At 41.2% G+C, this 27,684-nt stretch overlaps 1 protein-coding gene across 3 annotated transcripts; it reads left to right on the forward strand.

Annotated features, from left to right (window-relative positions):
* Nucleotides 1-1,287: 1,287 nt before the first annotated feature.
* Nucleotides 1,288-26,728, forward strand: LOC138622549 (myocardin-related transcription factor A-like). 3 transcript variants are annotated; one of them, XM_069701430.1, is made up of 20 exons: nucleotides 1,288-1,594; nucleotides 1,722-1,867; nucleotides 6,865-6,930; nucleotides 12,099-12,154; nucleotides 12,655-12,766; nucleotides 12,856-13,017; nucleotides 16,198-16,364; nucleotides 16,570-16,686; nucleotides 17,233-17,295; nucleotides 17,425-17,609; nucleotides 17,772-17,952; nucleotides 18,375-18,648; nucleotides 18,910-19,079; nucleotides 20,696-21,589; nucleotides 21,819-22,016; nucleotides 22,689-22,775; nucleotides 23,909-24,058; nucleotides 24,175-24,258; nucleotides 24,527-24,575; nucleotides 24,717-26,728. In XM_069701430.1, exons 2-20 carry the CDS (start codon nucleotides 1,738-1,740, stop codon nucleotides 25,277-25,279), a joined length of 3,708 nt encoding a protein of 1,235 aa, XP_069557531.1. In that variant the 5' UTR covers nucleotides 1,288-1,594; nucleotides 1,722-1,737; the 3' UTR covers nucleotides 25,280-26,728. The 3 variants fall into 3 exon arrangements, with proteins under 3 accessions (XP_069557531.1, XP_069557532.1, XP_069557533.1); XM_069701431.1 differs by having other exon boundaries at nucleotides 1,288-1,867; nucleotides 12,655-12,730; XM_069701432.1 differs by lacking the exons at nucleotides 1,288-1,594; nucleotides 1,722-1,867 and adding an exon at nucleotides 2,406-2,435.
* Nucleotides 26,729-27,684: the final 956 nt, after the last annotated feature.

A 27,684-nucleotide genomic window follows, 5' to 3' on the forward strand; every position in this document is an offset into this window, starting at 1 on the left:
TGGAAGTGTCGGAACAAGTGTTTTGCACTGGCACACAGAGGAGGAGGCAAAGTAATGCAATACAAGCTCGCAAGCAGGTATATGCACTTTATTGACCCACAACAGGAGAACAGCTGTTGGACTGGATATGCAGTCATACCTTGTGTTTCCTACGTGGGACGTACTATAGCTAAATGTCAAAGCCACCGCAGAGGAAACTCTGATCAAAATCAATGAAAACGTTCCTGTAAGAAATGAAGCTCTTTATATCTCATGTCACTGTTCTTCTGTGTGCTAGTTAGCTACTGCTCTATAAACTTAGTATTAATTCTCAAGAGGGTTAGTTAAACCTTCTGTGATGCTTTGTGTTCTTGGCTTCTCGTACAAAAACCGAGTGGCCTTTCAGGAAAATCTGTCGCATTACTATCCGATTGTTTTCAGGGACATCTGTCCTCACAACAAGTTGGGCATTTCAGTATCACATTCAGGAGAGTCATAAGAAGAAAAAAACAACTAATTCTGATCGTTTTAGCTTGGTGCAGAGGATTTATCTGTGCTCCTTCATTTACCCTGTGAAGAACACATGACTCATGAACGTTAGCTGCATCCCTGACTGCTGCCTGCCCCCCATGTCATTTACACACCGAGCTTTGCATGCATGAATAGCTGCTGTCTGTCAGATATAAACATGGATCGTTTTTGTTTTTTTTACTGATGAAAGCATTACTGAAATTGTGCAAGTCCTTGTTGAATCGTTACATCTGAAACGCTCGACAGAAGATCTTTAATTTCAGCGTTCTTCATCCAAACAGTTTAATGTTATCCTCAGTCTGAATAAATGCTTTCAAACGTGGTTACCAGGAAGAGAAAGAACATAAAAGTCAGACGGGTGGGTACGAAGACCGCCAACAGAAAAACGCTAAGGCAGACAGAAATAATTGCTGTCGTGCGGCGTGGCGGAAGGTGTTGTGGTGTGTTTGTATGCGTGTGTGTAATGATTTTAGGCCTGAAGGGCACGACGTTAGAGAGCTATTCACACAGGTGCATATCACTGACACCACACTGAGCTGAGATCAGAAGTGCAAAGTGAGAGAAATTTGGTGAGGAGGACTGTGTGTGTGTGTGTGTGTGTGTGTGTGTGTGTGTGTGTGTGTGTGTGTGTGTGTGTGTGTGTGTGTGTGTGTGTGTGTATTCATGTGCGCCTGTTTCTGTCTGTCAACAGCTGAATGACTGAGTACAGCAACAGCTGTGACAGACTGCTCGATCACGGATTCACCGACATCTGACACACATGAAGGCACTCACGCACGTCTTAGTCAGTCCTGCAGCAACAGCAAATACAGGAGAAGCTCCGGTGAAGCTGCACAGTAGATCTGACACACTTTGTATTGTTGAGCTCTTTTTTATTTTTTAATTCTGGTGTTATGTTGCATTTAAATCATTTATTACAATGTTTTTTATTGAATCTAACCGAGGAGTTTTTCCAGAACAAGTGGGTGGAAACGGCTGTTTTGATGAAGACAAATCTCTTAATCATCTCTGATTTCTGAAACTTTGCAGCACTCCTCGTCTTCCTCTTCCTCTCGTGTTTTTACTCTGAAGGATGTTCAGCTCTGTAAGAGGATTTTGCCTCGCTCCGTTTTGTGTGACAGCTGCATAAACCCAGCACCTGGACTCAGCTGTGGCTAACCACCAGGCTTCTTGTTTTCGTTGTTACTCTTTCGTGGATGACTCACTCATAGTTGGATCACGCTCGCCATGCTGGAGCACCTGCAGTGTGTCCGCATCGACCCCGCCCCTTTTGGGCCGCAGCCAATCAGCAGCAACATGGATGAGAGAGCCATACGGTTTGAGTTAAAGCGCCAGGCCTGTCAGAGTCTCAGACAAGGTGGGATACCCGCTGTGTGTCATGTTTCCAGTGCACTTACAGCACACAAACATTTTTACAGTCACGCTCGCGAGCATGTGATGATTTTGAAATGTTTGCACTGTAGCATGTGGGTGCTTTGACAGAATCGGTTGTTCTTTGTAGCTACCGTGCCGTAATTTCCCTAAATGTACACTATACAAAAAAACAACCTGCATGTTAGAAACTGGATTTACTGTTTTACGGACCTTTCTCCAAATGTCATCCAGGTTTATTTTCTGGGCTGAGGTGTTAAGTGGATCAAATACTCTACAGGTGGCTGGGTTACATTTGGAGCTCATCCAGCCTGGGCACAGCACACTTCGCCTCCACTGCATGAACCTGTTGACTTTAGTGGCACCGAAGTAGCGGGACAGAGGAGTTTGGACCAATTTAAGAAAAGAAAAAGTCTTCATTAAAGATTTTTTACGAGCTGACATTAGGCTACAGTTGAAAGGCCTTTATTCTAAAGACATATTCTTACACATTATCTATTTACAATTAGTCGGACACACCAGATAACTTTGCACAGTGACAGAATTTAAATACGGTGAGCAAGGACAACTCGTCCATCGACCTTATTCTGTCTTCCTTTTTCTCCATCCATGTGAGTGTGAGTGTGTGTTTGTGTGTGTGTTGTAGGGAGGAAGTGGTGGGGAGTGGAGGCAGTTTACAGTAATGTTCCTTTTAATTTATCTGGCTGTCCAAAGGGGTTACAGTTACAGCATGAACACAAATAGAAAACTGAGTGGGGTGGGGGTGGGGGGGTGGGAGGGGAACTGAGTTAGGATCACAGGTGAAGGGCAGAGAGAGAAGTTCAAAGTACAGTAACAGCATTACAGTCTGAAAATGAGTTTAGAATAGAAGTTTTTAGGATATGGACGAATGGAGTTATGTTACTGTAAGTAGTAAGCTGGTTCGCAGGATATGTTAACATTTGTAGCCTATTGGAAAGCAGACAAAGACCGTTTTTTTTTTCATTCCTTGCACATTTGATGTTATATTTCTGGTTTTGGAGAGCTCAGAAAAAGAACACCTAAATATACATAGAACTGATCTTATAAAAATCGCACCCACAGCATGTCAACATGTGGTCAAATCAAAACCTTGACAGCCTTGAGTGCCTAACTACAGCTGACAAGCAGTGATTGGACAAATGTATTTCAGGGGAGGGGTTTAACAAATGATGACTGTAATATGTTGCCATGATCTGGCAACCTGTTTCAAGTTGTTTTGAAATCTATGCTAACTGCTAAACTTCTTTTTACAGAGGAAAAATGAGGGTTGGCTTTTAACTTGATTTAAAGGAGCAGTGTGTGGTATTTATTGGCATCACCTTTGCTGGTGAGGTGGAAGATTGCAACCAGTTGTCCACCCTCGCCTCGAAAGGCCCTCTGTGGAGCTAGCCACAGGGTTGGGCCCTTCTGGGCTATATGGTGGTGCAACATGGCGTGCTCCATGTAAGACCTGCTCCCTACTGTAGGCCTATGTAGATATAAAGGGTTCATTCGAAGGTAACAAAAACACAACTCTTAGTTTCTGATGATTATATACCAATACAAATATAATGATGAATATCATATTTCTGCCAATAAATCCCCCTAAATCCCACACACTGGTCCTTAAAAACTCACCTTTGTAGTAATATGTGTAATTGATTCAGAGTATTTTATTCATTTGTTTACCTTGTGTGAGACAAATCAGGATTCCTCTTGAATCTGTGTATCTGTCTGATCATTGGTCTGCATAAACTGTTGTTGAGTAAAGGTACACTGACTATAATGTAGAGGCATTTGAGCAATGAGCACACTTTCCCAGAATAGATTCTATATCAGCACATTGCATCACTTTCCCGTCATCTCTGGGCACAAATCATCTGCCTCATAAAGTGTTTTGTGTGAGCCCCTGCGAGTGCATCGTGTGTGTGGGCATGTTTCGTGACAGTGTATGTACATTCTCATTTTGCAGCCGTAAGTGGAGGCATTAAAATGTGTGTCGTTGTTTGTGTATGTTTTGCAATTATTATGCATCTTGTAATGAGTATCTGTGTTAGTGTTTGTTTTGTTAGTCTGCCCATGTTTGCCTGCAGGAGCCAGTTAAATCTTTCCTGCTGCCAAGGGGAGAAGCTGCACCATCCTGCGTCAGCAACGTCCTCATCACAGAAATCAAAGGAATATGAATGTTTTTATCTCAGGCTACTGTAGGACACACACAGGGACTCTATGCACATTTTGCTTGTAATGGGCCACGGCGACAGAGCCTGCTCTCATTATTTCACACTTGGAGGACAGGAAATCTGAATGCACACTTTTCTACTGTCTAGAAAAACATGACTTTACAAACAGGAATGTAGAGCGTAGAGTGTTATGCAGACCTGAGGTAGATGAAGAAGGAGAAAAGAAGGGCAGATGTTTGAGAGACGAGGCTCTTCCTTCTGTTTTCTCTGAAAGTGAGATTTTAAGAGCATAGCAGAGGAATAAATGAACGACAAAGTTTCAGTTGACATGAGGGAAACCAAAAGAAAAGAAAACAGACATGTTTTAGTTGATGAGGACTACTGTTGGTTTGAGGGAAAGAGGTTCAGGGATGTGAACCACGTAGTCGTCAGGAGTAATGTGGAGGTTCGGATTCAAGTTTGGGGAAGATTTGGCCAAAATCTGAGGGGCAAATCCAAAACTTGTTCAGTCCTACAGTATCGTATAGTCTTTTTAAGGAATGGCATTTAATCAGTTTAATGTGATTTCAGCACTCTGACTCACCAAGCATCAGCTTTCCTTTATTCTTTATGCAAGCAATTCAGATAAGCTCCTTATATAGTGTAAAAATAATCATCAACTGAGATGTTAGTGCCTAAACAACATGCCTTTAAAACAAGCTTCATTATTTATATATATCCAATTACAATGTGTAGTATAAAAATGGTTACGATTTGACTGAGAATTATCATTCAAAGCCTGCAGATTGTCAGCTGGTGTTTAGTGATTTAGTGTTTTCCAGCCTATTGTTTTCTTTGTTTTTATGTCTCTGCATTGTGTTTTACGGCCATCTGTCCATCCAATTCTCATGAAAAATACCTTGAGAACAGCTTGAGGGAATCTCTTCAGATTTGGCACAAACATTCACTTGGCCTCAAGCATGAATTGATTTTTATTTAGTCGGTCAAAAGTCAAGGTCACTGTGACCTCATGTTAACTCATTCTCTGGAACGTGACATCTCAGAAATGCCTGAAGGGGATTACTTCATATTTGGCACAAATGTTCACCTGGACTTAAGGATCAACAAATTCAGTTTTGGTGGTCAAAAGACAAGGTCACTGTGACCTCCATTCTCTGTTGTGAATGCAATATCTCAGGAACAACGTGAGGGAATTTCTTTAAATGTCACACAAACACTCAGAAGCATCCACGTATTAGAATTTGTAGCTCCTTTATAGCACCTATATTTGAACTATTTTCTACTCTTGATCACTTTCATTGGCCAATCATGTGAACACTTCATCCAGAAGTTTTCACTACATATTTGATATGAGTCTGGACAGATATGGATGTAAACTGCAACTTAACTGGTTGGCAGAGGCCGACAACTGCAAGGAGGTAGTTATAATGTTTAAATAATACAAATATACATTGGTAGAACTATTTATAGAATATTGAAAATGACTGTAGTTTTCCATTTAATTTTATGTATAACCTACCTAGCCCTCCTTTTAGATGCAGATCCTGTATCAATCATATGATAAGTTTATTAATTTTGGTTTTATGAACTTGGCTGCTGACCAAGTAACCTCATGTGTGAAGGAACTCTCTGCTGAGGGAAGTTGAGCTACAGTATGAATGTCATTGGGGCGATTAACCTCAGCCCAGAAAGTACAGCAGTAAATTTTGACTTTATGGATTTGTCCTCTCAGATCACTGATCAGACGTAATGACCGAGCAATGAATTTGGGGTTTTTGGTTTTGGACTTAAAGCAGAGAGACAGATACTCTTATTGGTGCAGGTTTAAGAAATTGGGAACTGAATATTATCATTAAAAACATGTACAATAATTGCGTGGATGCAGCATCCAGTTTATTCTCTACTCTAGGAGAGATTACCTCCTATATTCTATAACATAACTGGATGACCTTTATGACCATTAACGAAAGTCTTAGTACTGAGCGGTAGTCACAATTTATATCACATTGTGCAACACCTCCACGCCACAGTTCTGTAGTGCGAAGGTGTAGGCTATTATTAAAACCACAGATGGCCAGGGTGTGAAAAAGACCTCTCCAACCAAAATGTTTCCAGATGCAGCATTTTATGACACTTCAGTGCAAATTTCACGACGCAGATCGAACTGCTGATGTGCAGAAAGTAATTCCCTATCAATTCATACTTTGATATCATCTTGTCCTCAAAACATTTCACAAATAGGTTTTCCTCTGAGGAGACGTGATGCTGTTTCAGAACAGGTTTTATATCTTTTCAGTTGCTCGATAGAATACATTTTCTCTCTCTCTATATACATATATATTTTTATATATATGCATTCTAATGTCTATTTCTTTTTTTCTCGTGTGCTTTTTTATGATCAAATTTCTTGAGTGTGTATGCTGCTATTTAATCAAAGACTTGGAACAGGAAACTGCTAGTATATGTGTTCATTTGTTTGACTTCTCTTTCACTGTGTGACAGAAAACCATGAATTTCAGGGTGAACTACAGGGTAGATCAAATCCTCAATACTGTGGCTTAGATGTAACAGCATACCAACATTTACTGCTTCCAAATTTTATTCAACGGTATTTTTGTCCGATTATGACTTTAACCTGCGCCTATGTTGCGTAATATCTCTACTTTTGTGGTTTTCTATGTCTGAGAACTGAGGTAAAGATGATGCACAGTTGGTTTGATGATGCACTCCATTCATTCTGTATCACTGACTTTTTTTTTCCCTCTTCTATTTATTGTGTGTGTCTGTCTGTCTCGGTGTTCAGTTCTCAAGCTGAAGTTGCAACAGAGAAGGACCAGAGAAGAACTGGTCAGCCAGGGGATCATGCCACGTAAGTTTACAACACAATATTTGAGAGAAAACATGCTGGGATGAGCAGTCATATGTACCTGATGCAACTTGTGAAAAACACTTTTTACTGTATAATAATTGGTAAACTTCAACCATTCATTCATGAGAAAAATGGAAGATACAGTACTGTGTAAGCCTTTAAGTGAACATGGCCATGACAGGGATTTAAGAGATTAAGTTTATATTTGATGTGATTTATTCCACTATTTTAAATGATTGAAATTTAACTTGAAAAAGAAAAAGTAGTTTTATTTGACCACATCACAAGACAGAGTTGCCAGAAGTGATTGTTTAAGAGTCTTGTATAAAATGTCATTACATGGTAAATGAAGCCTGTTCTTTCCTACAGCCCTCGGATTATGTATTGAGGTAGCTCTTTTTTAACATCTGACAAACCTGTACCAGAGAATTGTTGCCATGATTGCTTAAAAATGTTTTTTAAAAAAATCACAAATCTCAAAACTTCATTTCTCTATCAACTGTTAATCATTTAGAATAGTATTCAAAACAATAAAACTACTATGTCCACCACAGTGTAACATTATCTTTGGCTTATCAAAATATTCACGCGGCACAAGAATCTGTAATATTGAAAATGAATAGAACAAATGTGTACTATCACAGTACATAAGTGAGGAGATACAGACAAAATACTGTAAACAAAACATAAATCAGCAACACAATATACTGTAACGAAGGAGTTTTGTCATAGGTACTTCTAAGTATAATGCAATGCCATTCAACATCTTAGATTATGACATTTATGTTGAATTAAAACCTCTATAAATAGCATTACACTGAATTAGTTGGAGCTCTGTGCGCCTACAAAAGCCAAAAGGACAATAGTGCAGTGTGTCATGGTGAAGTTTTTCATTCAGCAACCTCTGAGAAACTGTCCCGTTGTTTTAGATTTAGCCTCCTTGGTTGCACCACGGCAGCTTCTGAAGTGATTTGAATTGTGGTTAGGATGGTACCATCAGTAAGTGGAAACAAGGTCATGCTTCAACTGCCATCATGAATATCCGTTAACTGCTTCTTTTATCTGATTGAGAGATTTCCTCCTCCACTCAAAATGTGTAGCTGTTTTAAGTTCCAGCTTGTTAATGACTGTTTATACACGTTTAGGTCCTTTTAACAAACATCGCTTTATTTCTGCTCGACAGAAAATGTTTCTGCAGTATAAAGTTAAGTGTTTAATTTTCATTAGGTAGCACTTTGGAGAGCATACCATTATGCTGCTGTTCAGCACATGTATTAATACAAGTATTTTCTACCTACATTTCTGTATAAGAGAATAACTCATGACTTAATGATCCTATTTGTTATGCTCATGGGAACTCACACTACCAGTTTATTTTCACTGCTATAAAGGTTCATACTTTGCCTATGACAGATGAGCTTGTGAATTACTGTCATGGCACACTTATTTTCACACGTTGTCACACAGGAAGTGCACTGTGCTGTGCCTTATCTGCTAGTATTTCCTGTTGTTATCATTCTCCTGTGGTAAATGCATGAATTAGCAACCGGAAAACCATTTACGTGAGCATTTTTTAAGTATTCACCTTATTGTTGAAGGAATAAATTCTGCATCACAAATATGTGCAAACACAATTTTATATCATTATTTGTAACAGTTAAATTGCAACAACCAGCTCCTGTCTTCGTGGGCAGGTGGCATTAATAATAAGCCTGACTCAGACCTCATCCACTTGGAGAGCTGCTCTAAAATGAAATGATATAAAATCTAATTTGCCATTCGTAACAATGAGGGGACAAATGGTAATGTCGAGTTTCTCATTATCTGCGTAGTGAGCATTAATGCTACACGTGGGTGTGAGAGTGAGCGAGGCAGAGCCGCAGTCCAGCTGTGATTGGGCTGAGTGTGACCGGAGGAGTTAATGTTATCACAGCTCTTATCTGTCTTGACTCGTGTGTCTTCTGCTCGGCCTCTTTGTAGAAACTGGCTGGGACGAAGATCAAAATGTTTTGCTTCCATGGTTTACTTTTGCTAGCTCATGACTTTTTATGCTCCCTCAGCAGAGGCTTGTTGCTTCATTGGGTGCTTGTTTTGACCTTGTTTGATGTGTCCTGCGGTGTTCAGAGGAACTCCAGCACGGCTCTTTTAGCCTGGACAGACTGATTAAACTCTGCATAAACAAACTGAATTCTGTGTTTGAGAGGTAGCTGAATTGCAACTAAATTGAAAGGGCCACGAGGGGCTGGCTCCAAAAAGGCTTTGTCAATAAGTCAATACATTTTTTCCACAAGTCTTAATGCTGTCATTCTCTGAAGTCACTCCTTCCTATTAGTTTTCTGGCGGTCCATCTAAAATTAATCCAATCACTAATTAGATATTAACCCTCAAAAAGCAGTATGATTGGGGGGGTGTCTTTTTGACAGACGGGCCTGTGGTGCAGTTAGGTTTCCGTGACAGATAGTCAATCAGACCGAGTTAGGTTCACTGCTTGCTTCTCCACAGCTCATCCAAATGTGGTCACTTCTGGCTCCAAAATAGCAAGATGGTAAAGGCTGAAATGCCGAACTGGAGGCTTCAGAATGACAGTTTACAAACCAATTGGTGACACCATGGTTGGCTGAAACTTGGGTGCAAGAGACCGCTGTTGACTCCCCATTTCTAACCACAAGTTTGAAAAGTTTTTAATGTGCCGTTTACTGCTGCCATGACGACAAAGGTTGCATAACTTTAATGCACCACACGATTTAAGTCATTTGAATTCAACTCATTATTATTTCTCACCAACTGTTTTTTTGTCCCTAAACCTGGCAAGAATTAGGACACATTTCTGGGAGTCCTTTTTTGGGGTAGGAACAAACAACCTATTACTTATTGTTTGAAAGGGTTTGCTCCAGTTAGTATTGTACTCCTGTAACTTTTTCTGACTCATACCAGACTGTGTTGCTATATACACTTAATCATAATAGTCTATTCAGTCTGACAGGGAGCAGTTGGAGGAGCTGTTACACACAGTAGAAGGGCAGTGATCACAACATCTGATACCACTTGACCACAACATCTCTACAGTTCCCACTGACCTATCTCATCGTCCTGTTTATGTCTTCTTTCCTTCTCTTCTCTTCTCTTTTCTTTCACCTTCAGCTTTAGTTTAATTGCTGTAACCTCTTTTCCCATCTTAACTTTTTTCTATCTTCTTTTTTGCCTTTTCCTTTTTTCTATCTACCGACTCTTTCTTAAAAGAGTGTTTCCCAGGCCAGCACTCTCAACATTAACCTCCTTTCTTCCGTCTCTCCTCTGCTTTTGTTCCCCGCTCCACTACAGCCATTATTTCCGCCTTCTTAGCCATCAAAGTACTTCTCTTAACTCCATGTCCTCTTCTCTTTCGTAAAACATCAGATTAGGCTTCAGAGGAAAACCTCCTCTCTCATTCTGGGGCGATAGTCTCACAAACAGCCAGTTGACCTCTTTTACAGAGGTGGTGTTTCCCTCTCTCTCTGTCCACCTGCCTCAATGTCTCTTTGTATCTCATGACCTGTTTCCCCCTTCATCACACCATCAGATGACTCTGTCAAAGGCCTTCTTTTTTTTTTTGTTGGTGAAAACATTTTGTTTCCCCAATAATTGACGAGAATGTTTTCAGCCAATTTTTTTTTCTATACTAAAGATGCTCTTGGCCTGGTTGTATTGTCAAGTACCAATATGGTTGGAGTGGCATTTCTTAATTTGCTTCACCCATTATTGTGTATATTTTCCATATTTTTCAGATTGGGAAATGTTTGTTAGTTTTAGCATGGTGGTAAGAAGCTATTCAACCACATAATGGGGTCTTTTCTCTCTGACCTCATCCCACCTCTCTCTGTTCACCCCTCTTTATTTCGCCCTTCAGTCTGTTTTTCCATTTTTCTTGCCGCTGCCTCGCCCCATTTATCTTTTCTCCCTGTCTATCCATTTTACGATTCTCCATCTTCCTGCTATCTATTTCTATCTCTTTCACTTTCAGCTCTGCCTCTAAAACCTCATTCTGTGCTCATCCATCCATCCCTCCCTTGATCCCACCACTCATTTCCAATGTAGCTGACTGACAGGCAGGTTCATACACCCTCAAGGAGGCCACACAACCTCCTTGTGGACGGGTGAGAGGTCTAAGAGAGCTAATGTCCCCAGGGTGTGCAAGAGCAAGTGTGTACCAGCAGTGTGACAGTGCTCAGCGACGTGAACTGAGGCTTGAGCAGGTACCAGCAGTGTTGCCCCGGGGTTGCTAATCCAGTCACACCATGGTGTGTGTGTGTGTGTGTGTGTGTGTGTGTGTGTGTGTGTGTGTGTGTGTGTGTGTGTGTGTGTGTGTGTGTGTGTGTGTGTGTGTGTGTGTACAATGCAGCGAGACGGTGTTAGGACAGCGACACTTTTTTCTGTTAGCTCCTGCGCATTGGATTTAAAACTGCAGTGTGATATCGAAAGCAAATTGGCATCTTTTACTGATCAGATTGCCAACATGGGCAATCATGAATATACCACTGTTTAGAGACTGAACACTTTTTAGTTGCCTTGTCTGTATGTGCAGGATACAAACAAGCCAGTTCAAATTCAATACAAAGGGCTACGAATCATACACGTCTCACTCAGTATGGACACACACCAAACTCCTGGTTCACTTCTCTTCTTGTGTGTGTTTTAGAGAGCCACAAGAACAAAATATATCTCATCATTATGACGTCCTGTATGAACAATAAAAGTGTAAACAAAGCAAAATACAGTGGTGCCTGAAAGTTTGTGAAACCTTTAGAATTTTCTATATCTCTGTATAAATATGAAATAAAAGTTCTCCAAACATTTCCATGCTACTCCTTGCAGTAGGTCAGTTATTTATAGAGGAAAATGCTTGCTCAGCTGTTTGATTACGGTTCTATAATTCTAATACCTAAATTTAAATTATTACAGTTATATAGAGTCATAGCAGACATTTACTACACTAATACTCAGGGAAAGCCAGGGCTATATATGAGCAATAATTATCATCATCAATAAACCTATAGATACCGAACTAAAACTAAGCTCAAGAGGAGTGGAGCCATTGAAAGCCATTTTGCTCTCCTCCGTAGCATGAATTCGCACAATGCCTTGTTGATGCCATGTCTCTTCTGCTTTGCTGTTTCTCTTTATTCTTCCAGCACTGAAAAGTTCAGCTGCCTTCCATGAACAAAGACGAAGCTTGGAACGAGCACGGGTGAGTTTTCCACCCGCACATCAGTCAATGCAGTCAAAGCTGGCCTGTTTCAAGCTTTGTAACACTTGACATCATATCATGTAATGCAGAAAATCTGGGAAAGACAAATAAGTGGAGATGAGAATATCTGCACAGACGATGAACACACTCACTGGATTGTAAGGTGCAATGTAAAAGCACCCACTAAATCTGTGATCGCTCCAGAGGATACATCATCTACACAAGTTCAACTGATTTGAAATTCCATTTTGAAAAGATTTTTCATCCACATATTGGAAATATTCAAAATATTCACCATAAATGGTGAATAGCTAAAAGTAATTCTCCATTTGTGAATAGCTAAAATGATTGGATAAACATAAACTGCAAGTTAGCTCAAACCGGTGGTCTACTTAATTCACTGCCATGTCAGAAGGGGTAGTGAAAGGAGCAATCACGACATGAAATGGTATATGATGGTCATGTCTGCGAAACTGAAGGACTCCTCTGTTTCTCTCCAGACTGAGGACTATCTCAAGAGGAAGATCAGGAGACGGCCAGAGAGGTCCGAACTGATCAAGATGCACATCTTAGAGGGTACGTGCCTCATTGTGCCGCCGGCCTTGTCCGAAGGTTAGGAAAGTCAAACAAAAAACTTCCAAAGACCTTTGCACTCTTGTAAAAATAAATATGTCCATGTTCGGTTTTGCGCATCTTTCCAGAGATGTCAGCAGAGTCATCGCTTCAGGCCAAGCAACTGCAGCTGAAGAGAGCTCGCCTTGCTGATGACTTGAATGATAAGATCGCCCACCGGCCAGGGCCCATGGAACTGATCCACAAAAACATCCTACCTGTTCACTCCAGCATTAAACAGGTCATCATAGGTAAGCCAGGTCACGTTTTAGATGGCACTCTTGTATTAAAAAAAAATAATAATTGCAGTCTTGAACATCCAGAACAGATTCCATTTGTCATTTACATTATGTTTCCACAATTATTTTTCACTAAAGGAACTATTTCTTGGACTGTTGCCAACTTTGGCTGTACCATAATGAACCCCTCTCACAATTACTTCTTTCCAGTGGAGCCAATTATAAGCTTGATTATAAAGGTGGAATTATTCATGAATGATTACTATAAGACGACCACATGCTCTAATGCTTTGAATACCAAGAATGTATGAGAGCAGCCACACTGCCTGCGTGAGACATCTCACGTGCGCGCTTCCCAGCGAAAATATACAGGGAAACGATCTGTGATCACATGTGCACTGTATAATCACAGCAAAAAAAAACATTGCAGGCTCTGATCATTATAACGACAATTTACCAGGCGAAGGACGGCGTTTCCCCTGCTGCTCTGTCCGTCCCTCTCTGTATTGCTCCTGACTGAGTGTCTGTGTGTCTCGCTCTGAACGAGGGGAAACAAAGATCACATGACAGGTTTTTGGCTACAACTCATCACTTGTTGGACCTCAAACATTAAATAATGATGGCAATTATCAAAGGGAAACTAATTGATTCAGTGGGTAGGACCTGCAGTCGCAGCACCGCAGCTGACACGCAGCCGGTGTGGACAAACACACACAACCAGGCCACATATCACAAAGGCAGTGTGTCCCAGGCCTAAGAATACAGACATAGTGATGGGGAATATGCTGTCCCTTTCATCTGATAAGCTTCTGTTCATGTTTTGTCATTTCACACATATATATTTAGTCTGTACAACACACAAATCAGTGATAATAGTTTCCATATAACTTGGATATAAGTAAACAACTGATAACACATTAGCCATGGAAACTTTATACGATTTGATGCCATAGCAGCTGTATGCAATATCTTGTTTTTTTAATATCCTGTATAAATGTGTGGGAAGGAAGTGTGATATCATTTTAAAAGTGTGATCTATCACAACACACCCACACTTTAAGGCTCCTGACAGGATGTCCCCCCTGACCTCCTCCTCCAGCTATCGTAAACATACCAATAGTTTCTCTCAGGGGCCTCAGCTGTGCTTGCCACACACACACACACGCACGCACGCACGCACGCACACACACACACACACACACACACACACACACACACACACACACACACACACACACACACACACACACACACACACACACACACACACACAAGTACCAACACTCAAAACAAAGGCGCACACGCGCATCCAATATGCCCACAAGAACCATGTGACACAGAAACTCCCCCACATGTGTATTCGTGCTTCAAACAGCCACTTCTGTGGGTTTAGAAAGGTTAAAGTGAGGTAGTAAATCATGTATGCCCTGTCATCCCTGCTTGACAGACAGGAGGGGAAGACAACACTTCCATTTCTTATGTAAGCTTAAATAAAAGCGCCAGGGCATCTGCAAATAAAAGATATTATGTTTTATAAAAAAAAAAAAAAAAATCACATGCTAATTGAAGAGTTGGCGCTCCAAGTCAATGAATGTGATTCCTCAGTTGCAATTTGGGGATTGAGGGAGATTTAATGACCCCAACTTAATATTTTTGTTCTGTAAACATAAACAACAAAAGAAATCAGGATCAGTACGATCTGAAAAGAAGTTCGTATACAGAACACAAACAACTTTCTTGTGTGTGTTCAGTCCAGTGGGTCGAGCAGCTTGATTGATGTGCAGAGGGAAGATGCTGAGATTCAATAACATAGTGTCAGTGGATTATCCATCTCTGTCACCACTGCACAATAAACACAATTACATTACCGCCACACAAGAGTCACAAAGAGTGGACATCCAAAGATATGAACATACCGTACAAGGCACGAAGCAAGCAAGTGCAAGCGCGCGCACACACACACACACACACACACACACACACACACACACACACACACACACACACACACACACACACACACACACACACACACACACACACACACACACACACACACACAGCACAGCAGTAGGTAAGTCATCACCTTATTGGATCAGAGGATATTAAATCAACCCCATGTTGTCTTTTCATCATTGCCTGCTGATGGGAAATTGATGGCCAGCAGTGGATTTTACATCGCTGTCTTCTGCAGCACATAGCAGCTCCTGTAATTAAATAACACACTTCTATTACTTAGAGAAAAAAAAGTCTCTATACTGGTCCAGGGGAGCCTAGCAGGTACCGTTATTCCCTAAATCCCTATGAAGACTCATAAATCTGCATAGTAATGAAATGATTATATGATATGCCTGAGGTGAAAATTAGCAGGAGGATTATGGCTTGGACCCATGGCTGTGCTGTAGGATGTCTCAATCTTTCTAATGCTGGTTACTATGGAAACATTTGCCCTGTGGTTGACAAGTTTCTGTGACGTTCATCTTTACATCAGCTTTTTTTATTTTTTATTATTCCACTCAGCAGCGTTAATTTGTTGCCTGAAAAACGTTTTGTAAGGAGGATATTATTAGCAGCGGACACACACTCAGGAGGACCCGGCACATAAACAGCTAATGTATTCAGCGCATAAATGACACAAGTGGTCCTCTCCAGAAGTCTCGTAATGTCATCCTCAGAGAGAGGCCATCTGTCACATAAAAAGCGCTATGAATGAGGTGGCCAGCCTCATTTGGCTGTGCTGAAAATGAAGTTAGAATGAATGAAAGCAATTGCTCGGGTAAAGCTTTGACTTATCGCAGCCACACCATGGACACAAGAGAAGATGTCATCGCAATCTGGCTTTTATGATGCCAAGGCAGAGAGGACAAGCATTTAGGTTGTCCTGCAGCAGTCATCTCTATCTCCGCACTGGCTGACAGACACTGGAGAAAACTCTCTTGTGTGTATTTTCTTATAGTATAGGAGACAATCCTTGTAGAGGAGGCATTGGTGATGATGTGGCAGACTTTGGGGATGCTCACAGGATGTTAGTGCATTAGCAGGGGCAGCTATGTAGCTCGGTATTTGAGGGACACAAGAACCACGCAAGGAGGTAGATACAGTAGCCGGTAATGATATTTGTTTTATGGTTTCATTTAGCGCGACATCAATTATTTATTTTCCACCTCTTCTCTCAAACCCCCTCCTTCTCAGAGACACAGTATACAAAGGCCTCAGGAGAGAACTCATCATGTGACGAGGACAGTAATGACAGTCTGAGTCCAGGACTGCCGGTCAGTCAAGAGTGCCCTCTAAGCCTGGGACCTCTGCCCTCTCCGGCAGAGACACTTGCTGGGAGCAGCATCCCGTCTCCTACACAGGTAGGATCACTCCAGAGCGGGAGTTAGTGATTAACATGTCGTGTACCGTGGATCCAAGGTTGTAAACTTGGAGCTCAAAGTGAATGTCACATGCACTTTTTTTTTGTAATTTCTTCCTCTCTTTTCCAAAGCTTTATTTGTATGATGTTACAGTGCCAGACCTGTAAGATTATGATCACTCTGAAGCTTTCATCTTGTCATTCAGGTCCCTCCTCCAGCTCCTCCTCTTCCACCAATCTCCAGCTCCTCCACTTCACTAAAGCTGACCAATGAGACAGTGACATCATCTGTCCAGAGGACAGGTGTTAACTCTCACATCAAGGTGAGTGACATCTATCAAAACATGTGTTGGCTGTCCGTTCACGGTAGCTGCTCTGTCTGTGCTCTGACTTAAAGCTGCTCTAATCAATATTTTATATCAATAACATGACATATGTTGTACGACAGCGGTTGCTCGAAGTGATGAATACAACATTAAATATTTAAAAACGTAAAGTTGGAACTCCCACTCAAGCTATGGACCATTTTGGTGTCTTTCTGCTACTTATTTATATTTTGGTTTCGCTTCCAACCTGTTTTCAGCCCAAAACTCTTTAACCCACTTTGATATGCCTATCTACCCAAACAGACAGAAAGTTGGCAACTTGCTGGTGAGTTATTGTGTTTAGAAGCTAAATAGCAGAATATTTTCCTCAGGAGTTAGTAGAGACAAACCACTGCTGCGAGGGGAGTGAATACAGGACTTAAATTCATAATGTAGCTAGAAACGCAAGTCAACATAAATGACAATGTTGCGCAGCGCAACTGCTCGTCAACACGTTTGCTTTACAAAACACACTAATCAGTATCACCTGTCATATTTTTACAGCCTAAACTGAACTCTGATCGCTCCGCCCAGAGACACAAGAAAACCAAAGACAACAAGCCGAAGGTGGGTTTTTTTGTTCCTTTTAAAAAAACAGAATATCTAAATCTACGAGAAAAAACTAAAATTGTCATAGAAGCAGCAATGTAGTTCTAAAATAAGAACGTGATATATCATCAATATGTTGCCGTCTAGATAAAGAAGTTAAAGTACCATGAGTACATCCCTCCTGACCAGAAGGGAGATAAAGAGCCTCCTCCACATCTGGATTCATCCTATGCAAAGATCCTCCAGCAGCAGCAGCTTTTCCTGCAGCTCCAGATCCTCAGTCAACAGCAGCAGCACTACAACTACCACACCATCCTGCCAGCGCCGCCCAAGTGAGTTGAGTGGGGGGTTTGTCAGGATGCTAAATTAGCCACTTCTTAGAGATATAAGAGTTTAACATAGGCTTCATTTTGAAGGAACATGGGACGTTTAAGGGGGTGATTGGGGACCTGTTATAGGTTGTTCTTGTTTGACCTTATCTTTCTCTCCAACAGACCTGAGACAGATCAGCAGCCATCTTCCTCCTCCTCATCCTCCAATTTCATTCCCACCTCCTCCCCACCTCGACCCGCATCTTTAACAATCCCTTCTAACCAGCATAAGCACAGCTGTCTGAGTTCTGCTCCTATAGGAGGGACTAGACTGGCCCTCCCTTCAAACCTGGATGAAATGAAGGTTAGTTGCTCGGCAACATGCAAATCCCAAAGAAAACTGCAGCTATTCCTGCCTTATGTCTCATTATCATGAGGTGAGCAGCACAGGGGATGTTTGAACACTCAGTATTCAGTATAGAATGGATATAATGTAGATCAGTGGCTCTCTGTGTTATGTACGAGCTGCTGAGTCGATGGAGTGACTGGTAAAGCATAAAAAATATCTTCTGTTAACAAAGTTTTGTCTCTGAAAGCTCTGAGTGGCCTGTCAACTCAGAGCGGATAAAGAGCGAGAGACGTTGATGGATTATTCTGTCCTCTTGTTCTCTCCTCTTTTTCTTTTAATCTTTTTTCAATTTTCCTTTCATATTCATCCTCGTCTCTTTGCTTTTCCTCGTCCTCACACTTCAATCTCTATTTGCCTTTTACTCTGTCTTCTGTCAGGTCGCGGGACTGAAGTCTGAGTTGAAGCTGCGCAGCTTGCCCGTCTCCGGCACCAAAAATGACCTCATTGAGAGGCTGAGGGCTTACGAGGAAGTGAGCCGAGGCAGCAACACTACCTGCTCTCCAACAGCAGGGGGTACCACAGGGCCAGGGGCTGAAGGAGCAGGAAGGTCCTCCAGACCTGCTGCAGCCACCACCACCACCAACAACAACAACAACAACAACAAATCACAACAGCAGCAGTTTCAGTGCCATCAGACATCGTCTCTGACCGGTCAGTAAGGTGATTAGAGATTGTAAATACACGTCATACCTTTTTTGTAATTAAGAAACGTGACAGAATTGTGTAGGCCTATTAGTCAACAGGGAAATAATTATTCCCACATAATATCTGATGGAGAATATACACGCTCAGTCTATTTTCTATGAATAAATCAAGTGGCAAAAGAATAACGCAGACAGAGAAATCAGTATATACAGGAGATGAATGTCATTTCCTAATGTAATTTCACCTTTTCTGAACCTTCCTGTTCAGCTGATGCAGGTAGTAGTTGTGTCACCTCAGCTGTAGCAGCTCCTCAGCAGGTCATGACCTGTGGTGCCAGCGTCGCCCCCCGAGCCGTCTCCCTCACCCCCTCTGACTGCCCGTCGGCCCACTTGAGCCCAGAGGACGCCAGCTTTAACAGCGACCCCTCGGAGGAACTGGTCAGATATTTTTGTTGTTCTTGTAACACACCACCTAGCCTTACGGTGTGTATGGCTATTTGATTACACCTCACTTGCATCAAGGTCATACCTAATTTTCCTATTATTCAATGTGCAGTCATGCTTAATGTACTTACATACTAGTTTTACATTTTAAGACACGATACTATTAAGTTGTACGTGTATTTTAAGAATGTTTTTGGAAATAATGATGGACTTTTTTTTACCCATTAGTTATCTTATAATTACGTGTAATATAATGACTTCTTTATACTTACTTAAAAGTTATAGAACAATAGAATTCTATACTTCAAGTAGTACATAGTATTATGGGATTGCGTGATAAGTGTAGGATAATTGAATACACTGTGATAGTTAGGAATGAGATGGGGGGGATATATAGACGTTGATATACCAATGTAGCTATTTCACTATACAGTACTAACGTGTATCATTTAGTAATGTTATGATTCTGCATTCTATAATAATAACGTTATAATAAGTCAAAGTATCAGTCATAAAGTTTACGTGAACTGTGTTTGTGGTTTACTCATAGTTAATACAATGCAATTTGGTTACAATTAAAGAATGTCTATGTAAGTACAAAGTGAGACACCTTTCACCTCAGCTGTGTGTGACAGTCACAGAGCAGCGACAGTTTCTGACGTGCAGCTTGAACATCAATCATATCGAATTTTAATGTGGAGCTTATTTTTCATGCCTGAGGTGACCGGTTCTCAGCAATAATTGACAGTGAAAGAATTGTTGATAGTCATAGTGATATCATACCAGCAAGATTACATAACTGATGCCTTTTACCATAGTTTCAATGCCTAGGCTATAAATATATATATATATATAAATATAGATTTAAAAAAAAAAAAATTACAACTCAGCACATGCCTCTTAACCTTTTTCTTTCTAAACTTAATTACTTCCATCCATCCATTATCTATACCCACTTTATCCTGAACAGGGTCAACTTAATTAGGTTAGGTTAGGTTAGGTAGTTACTTTATTAATCCCAGAGGGGAATTTTTTTTCGCTACAACAGCATACAGAAGCAATGAGATAATAATAGAAAAGCAATAAAATAGCAGTAAAATAGCAGTAAAAAATATAAAATATAAATATAAAATATAAAATACAAAATGCACAGTATATACAGTGTATACAGTACAGCATATATCTATATAATTATAATAAAATTACTTTTACAATGAAATTAAATCAAACATTCTAATATTGATGGACATTATCAAAGGCAGTCTCCGTGTAGAAAGATAGGACTGGTGGAGCAGCAGCGCTGCAGCATCTACGCTGGCAGTGTGGAAACACACATGCGTGTGAGATGCAGCAGTTCAGCAATGTAGCCGTCAAACACAGGTAAAGTAAGCAGGGTGGCCCAAGCATAATGGTCTCAAATGAGCACAGACACGTACACTAAATTAGAGTCAAATATATTTTAAGGTGCACTACTTACATCTCATTAATACTCTAATTAGAAAATAGCACAGATTAAATACAGAGATCATTACACACTTCTTAGTCAAATCAAAATATATTCTTTGCTAATTAACAGTCTAAAAGAATCCTTATTTTTCGTCTCTCTCTAGATGAGTTCACCTCTCACTCAGCTGAGCCTTCAGCCATCTTTAACTACTCATCTCCACACTAACATTAAAGAAGAGCCTGCATGCTCTGCCCCAGCACCCTGTCAGTTCTCTCTGCAGAAACACAGCTCGATTCCCTCAGCTGCTCCCATCACTACAGCCACAGTTGCAGTCGTCACTATTGACAAAGACAGACTGCTCCAAGAGAAAGATAAGCAGATACAGGAGCTGACCATGATGCTGAGGCAGAATCAGAGGCTGGTGGAGGTGCTGAAGATGCAGCTGGAGCATGTGAACACAGGAGGACGAGTTCCTGAGCACCGGATTCTTCTCAAAGTAAAAGAAGAACCTCCTGATAAGCCCAGCGTTGCTCTGTCGACTGGAAATCCTCTACTTCTCCCTCACACAACATGTGCTTCAACTATAATTGATGTTACCAAGGTAACTGTCAAACAGGAAGCCATCGAGGGAGAGGACGATGCACCTGAAACAACTGTACAATCACCATGTACTCATGGATTACTGCAGCCTTCAACCCAGACAAAGCAAGAACATGTTTGCCTCCAGCGGTCGGCTCAGCAGCGGGCCATACAGAAACTCCTGCTGCAGCAGCAGCACAGCATTCAGAAGCAGAAAGTTCTGATCCACAACCAGATGATGGACAACAAGCAGAACCCACAGAAACTTTGTCAGCAGAGAAAGAAGAAATCCCCAAAACTGCTGCTCAGACAACAACAGCAGCCGAAGCTACCGTCGCTGGCACAACAACAACAGTCAAAACATCTGCAGCAGATGCAACTGAAGCACCAGATTCTACTGAAGCAAAGAAACTCACTGATACAACAGGAAGTTAAGCTGCAAGTCCAGAAACAGCCGGTGCAGCAGCAGTCACCACAGGTCAGGAGTAGGTTTTATATATGGTGTCAGATTTCTATAATACAGTATATACCAGTAAAGTTCTGTTTTTAAAGATGCTCCGAAACAATCGATCTGGTCAGATATAAATAGAATATAATCAGCACAGCAGGGAACTGCCAAATCATAAGAGAAGCTGCTGGTGTAAAACACAGTCAACTACACAGAAATTAAGATTCTTTCTCTAAAAGTTATCATTGGTTTTATACAGGTGTCTCCAGCGTACCTCAACCAGCAGTCAGGCTCTGCCCCCTCTTTCCCACTGGACCTCCTTAAGAGTGGATCCACCCCTACACTGGTCACCGATGGCAACGGTAACCACTTTTTGATTGCCCTGACCAACCACATCACTGCTAACCAAAGACCTGACATCTCTGAGGGAAAAGCAACCAATCACATCACACTGCAGGTGCATATACTCATTTTTTGGGTGGTTTGGGGGTTGGGGTGTGTGTGTGTGTGTGTGTGTGGGGGGGGGGTATTCTTCCTTGTGCCTGAAAATGTTTGTATGTTCTGCTGACAATCTGCGGACCTGATGGTCGAGAAGTACAATCACAGGTTTACCAGTTTTTAATGTTGAAGATTGTGTATCTCTGTCTACCATGTCAGCATTATGGATACGTTTATTTGTCCATGGATTGGGTGTACTAATAATAATCTAGAGTGGTGTGTCGATGTAGAGTCATAACAGCTGTTTCAGTCAGCCAACTCACATTACAGTATGTAAACGTATGGTATGCACCACTTTAAAGTTTGGCATCCAGGACTGATCTCCCTCCCACAAGGAAATATCAGCACCCCCCCCCCAAAAAGGGGGAAGCTAGACTCAAGAGCCTGAAGGTGGAGGCTGGGTTATTGGGGGTTATAGGTGGGGCTTTTGTAATGTTGTAAGCAGTGGCAGCGTAGGTTTGAGGTTAGTGCTGTACAATGGCATGCCGAAGACAAAGAACAGATCACTGGTGGCTCGTGCACCAGTTGTGCTGCCTAAATTTAGCTCACAGGCTTTGATTCATTTTCTGATTTCCTTCATTTTCAGTGCTTTACATTGATAACTGTTTATGTTTTTGCATTTTCCCTCCAGCGACTTCATTCAAGTCCAGCCAAACTCCCCGGCCACAACCCTGCTCAGCTGACCAGAGCTGATGATACAACCAAACAGAGCTCAAAGGTGAAAGGCAAAGACATTTCTCATCGGATTTTGCAGCCCATTTAAAAGTAGCCAGAGTAGCATCATCAGATTGTAAACACTTGAAAAACGGACAATATGATATGCCACTATAAAGAGATTTTGAGCTTAGTGAGTATTTCTTCTGTAACACAGTATGGTAGTGGAACATTTCTGACAGTGAGGTATATGGATTACCTATCAGAACAAGGGCAATGTTTCAAAACAGCACATCCACATGTATGTTTTCACTACTCTGAGTAAAATAAACAAAGTTTCATCCACCTCTATGGCACTGAAGGGCTGGAAAAAAAATCTCAACAAATAAAAGCCACACTATCATCTTTGTGAGCTTTGACAATGTTTGTGTTGGAAAATGCAGCTTTTTATTTGCTTTAAGTGAACTGACCTTTTCAAAATTCTAACCGGGACACTCCTGCCAGCCTCAGAACAGCTAAAGTTAAACCTCACACCAAGCCGGGGAGAGAAATTTTAAATATTCATACCATCTCTTTTATACATTTCATGCATCACGGTCATAAAACGTATTCTCAACCAAACCTCAGAGCCTCTTTTCCTGTCTCTAGTGCAGCAACAGCACAGTCTGCTAACGCTCCTCAAAGGCAGACAGAAACATGAGAGAGTTGGAGAACTGCTCCAGTGGGTCCAATCGCAGTGAGAATTAATGATGTATGCTGTTTGAAAAAAAAAAAATGACAGCATTCCTTCATAAATGCCTGACACTGGCCTGGTGCTGATTATTATTGCTTTGCTAATTACTCCAACGACGTGCTCCATTACTGTGATTTATGGCATTAACGGAGGAGGAACAAAGACTCCATCGCATCTCGGCTAATTGAGACGTACAGTATCTCCTGCCGAGTGCAGGTGTGCCGGAGCGCTCGGCCTTCCGGGCAAATTCTGCCTCGAAAAATGTCAGAATTTAGTACAGTATATTGCTGTTATCAGCAATTTCTCCTTTGTCTATTTATGCTGCTGTGACACTTAATACAGAAGTGGCATTGGGCTAAAGTTTAGCAGCAGAATGTCCAACTTATTGACGATCATACCAGTGTTGCCGATTCTTCAGTAAGGAGGACTAACAGTATTTTTCCGTTCCTTTTATTGAATCGAAGACGCAGAATGGAGCCCTTCAAGTATCTGTAGCGCAGCCGCAACAGGAAGCAGCTCAGTGTTTGTCAGCACCACTCAGTCTGTTGCCTTTCTTCAAGAACCAGGCGACCACTTCCTCTGGGAAAAACACCTCATCACCATCCTCTCAGATGGCAAGTTATCTAACAGTGACATGAATAATCTCTGACGGTTACTTTGTAAAGTGAGTGGAAACCTTTTTTTGATTTCTTTAATCCGGTCTCCCTCACTTTGCTCGTCTCTCCTGTAGAAGGTGTGCTCTACTCCAGACGTCTTGTTCAGTCCTCTGTCTCCAGCTTCCATCCAGACGGCCGCCTCATCGCCTGATGACAAAGTACGCTGCACTGTCCGATTATGTCACACCACAACAAGCCATTTCATTATTTCAGTAACGCACCAAGCTGCAAAACTAACTGAAAATTCATGATCTATTTTTTAGTGTGGGGTTTGCTTCGTAGGTTTTGTTACAGTAACACAAATATTCAGCTCTACATCACGGCAAACCACATCAAGCCCTCCTGTTATATAGTAGTTCTGTGTGTTGTGTGAACTTTTCATTCAGTTTTGAAGGACAATGCGTTGTTCTGTGTGTTTGTTGTCAGGATACAGAGCATGAAGATGATTTCATTGACATCATTTTGCAAACAGGAGGTAAAGTGTTATAACACTGTCTTTTCTGTCTATTCTATCATTTTTTAATATTTTTTTATTTAATGAATTAATAAATCATTTGGGAGTGAGCACATGCCTAAAATTCATGCTTTTATGGTTGCTCCATGGTTTTTCTTTCAGAAACGTCCACCACCTTCATACCAGCGCCTGACCCCTCTCTGGACCATCTCAATTCAAACTTCTCGGCTCCTTCCCCTCCTCCCTCACCCCTCCAGCTGCTGCTGTCTCCCCCCAGCCCTCCCAGCTGTGACACTCCACACACGCCCGCCCCCTCGGTGCAGCCTGAGCTTCAGGCTCCGGCCGACACCACAAAAGAAAAACAACACCTCGGTCACGCTGGAGGTGGACGCCTGGAGGACTTCCTGGAAAGCACCACCGGAACGCCTCTCCTGGGGGTGGAGCCTGGCGGCCTGTCCACTTTGATTGATGACCTCCACAGCCAAATGCTGTGCACTCCCAGCATCCTTGACCACCCCCCGTCTCCCATGGATAGCTTCTACATGGCGACTGAGGGGGAGCAAGGGCTAGACAGTATGGACTGGTTGGACCTTACAATGGGAGCGGAGAGGGATGAGGAAACTCCCACACTGGAGCCCCCGGCCCCTCAAACGCCCCCGAGTGTCTTTTCCACAGACTTCCTGGATAGTTATGACCTGCACGTACATTGGGACTCCTGCCTATAGCAGTCGGAAATCTAACATCCAATGTGGAGCTGCATGCACTCACACAGCTACAGTACACACTCACACATGCCCTAAAACATGTAATTGGTTGCCAAGGTTTCAATATTTGATTAGAGCCTGTATCTTCTCACACGCTGGCATATCAAATCCTCCGGCACTTTGACCTTTATTTATTTCATTTACACACTGCCATATTGATTTGTGTGCACTTATTAGGCAGGTCCTATACTGTATCTCATCTTGCTTGTTTAGCAAATGTTTTGTTGACACGTTAGAAGAACATTTAACTGGAACATGAACCTTTTGCTTCATTCATTCAATCTTTGTACAAACATCAAGTTAGAATGGGAAGGTGGGTATATTGGCTAATTTGATCTTTGTCAAATTAGAATGCAAACTTTTTTAGCTGCATTTTGTAGCAAAGTTAATCAATATTTTCCCACCACATGAAATGAGGATAGGTAATCAATAACTAAAGTTTAGGCGAAAGACAATCATTTACAGGGAAGAGTGGAGATGTTATGTGCGCATCATTTTTGAATGCTTTGTAATTTGAGGTGGATGATGCTACACTATACTTATCTCCATGTTTGGGTTATTGGACAGGTTACATCAATGAACATGTTAATCTATCGTGTTCTTATACTAATGAAAATGACATTACATGCATTCATTATGCCTGAACTATTGCTTAACGTGGATTCACTCCAGTGACAGTTCATTGGTAAAGAAAAAGTGTTACACACATTTGTCAACTTTCCATTAAAATACAAATATGTTTGAACATGCTTAACAATAAAGTCAAAACTTTCAAAAGATAATTCAAAATTAAGGATAAAAGGAGCCAAAATTATAAATTCAAAATCTTGATTTACAGCATTGAAACAGTTGACAGTTGAAATGTTGCATTCGGATCTTTTTCCAGTTTTAGTCTTGCAGTATGCTGACATCACAAAACAGATAGTCACCATCCTATGTGACAGGGTTCAGTGCACAGAACCTCCTCAGGCCATAACTTAATTGAAGGTTGTACTGTAGTTTTACCAGACATGTCCAAATGAGAGTTGCAAGAAACTTAAAAAAAATAAAATAAAACACCTCATTGTGTCTGAATGTATAAAAGCAAACCAGTGCCTTGATTTATTAAGATAACAACGTATGATGTTATGAGGAAAACTATTGAAGGATGTGTTCTAAATAGTCCATCATGATTTCATTCACAGCTACACTTCTTTTTATGTAAAAATACAACACGCCGCAGACTACTCACCAGTTTTGAATGTTTCTGAGATGATTTCCTGCACTATGTAACGTGTACTTAAGTTCTGAAATGTAATTTGTGATGCCTAATCACAGCAAAATACATTTAAATGGTCAAACTTATTTGGCACAATTTCAAAGGGAATATTAAACTGATATTCATCATTTTGGCATTTTGAATATGTTACGTGAAGCCCATTGTTTTATTATTCTACTTAATTCTGTTTTATAGTATGTGCATTTTAAAAACCTACACACATTGTATTTATGTGTCATATGTGAGGGTCTTGGTATGAACTTTTGAATCTCATGAACTGCACAGCTTGATGTACATTCTACATGTATGCTCAACATGCTTCATGTTTACATACAGGGAGGTAAAAACAGGTTTTTGTGGTCATTTTAGTCACTTCAGTCTTGAAAACTGCCACTTTTGTAGCAAATTAGATTTATATTCGGGGCACCACTTTCTGTCTAGCAGGAAACAATTAAGATTTTATTTTAATAGGCTGTATAAGCCAATATACAAGTGATCAGTCAACATAGTCTGAACCGTGACTTCTGCATTCAGGGATTTCTTTCAAGTTCTTCCAGGAAATACACAACAATAAGTGCTTGGTCGTTAAGGATATTTATTGAACAATATTTAAACCAATAATAAACTATATGAATATATATTGTAGTATATGGATCATGGATGTGATGAACAGGATTTCTAAACTACAGTGGAGTGATGGTGGGAAGAATAATAGTTAGGTTATTGAAAACGGAGCGAGTTCCTGATGTAAATTAGAGATTTAAGTAATTTAGAATTGGATAAAGCAACTATTAGACATCAACCCAATGAATCAAAGTACTCAGACAGATTGTGCCTACCGGATGGTGGTCCTATCTTTACAGGAGGGTGGTCCCATCTTTACAGGAGGGTGGTCCTATCTTTACAGGAGGGTGGTCCCATCTTTACAGGAGGGTGGTCCTATCTTTACAGGAGGGTGGTCCCATCTTTACAGGAGGGTGGTCCCATCTTTACTGGAGGGTGGTCCTATCTTTACAGGAGGGTGGTCCCATCTTTACAGGAGGGTGGTCCCATCTTTACTGGAGGGTGGTCCCATCTTTACAGGAGGGTGGTCCCATCTTTACAGGAG

This window comes from Brachyistius frenatus, unplaced genomic scaffold, assembly GCF_029030835.1.
Source record: "Brachyistius frenatus isolate BFR_SWC_R1_liver_20210118 unplaced genomic scaffold, ASM2903083v1 Contig_36, whole genome shotgun sequence".
Classification (NCBI taxonomy): domain Eukaryota; kingdom Metazoa; phylum Chordata; class Actinopteri; family Embiotocidae; genus Brachyistius; species Brachyistius frenatus.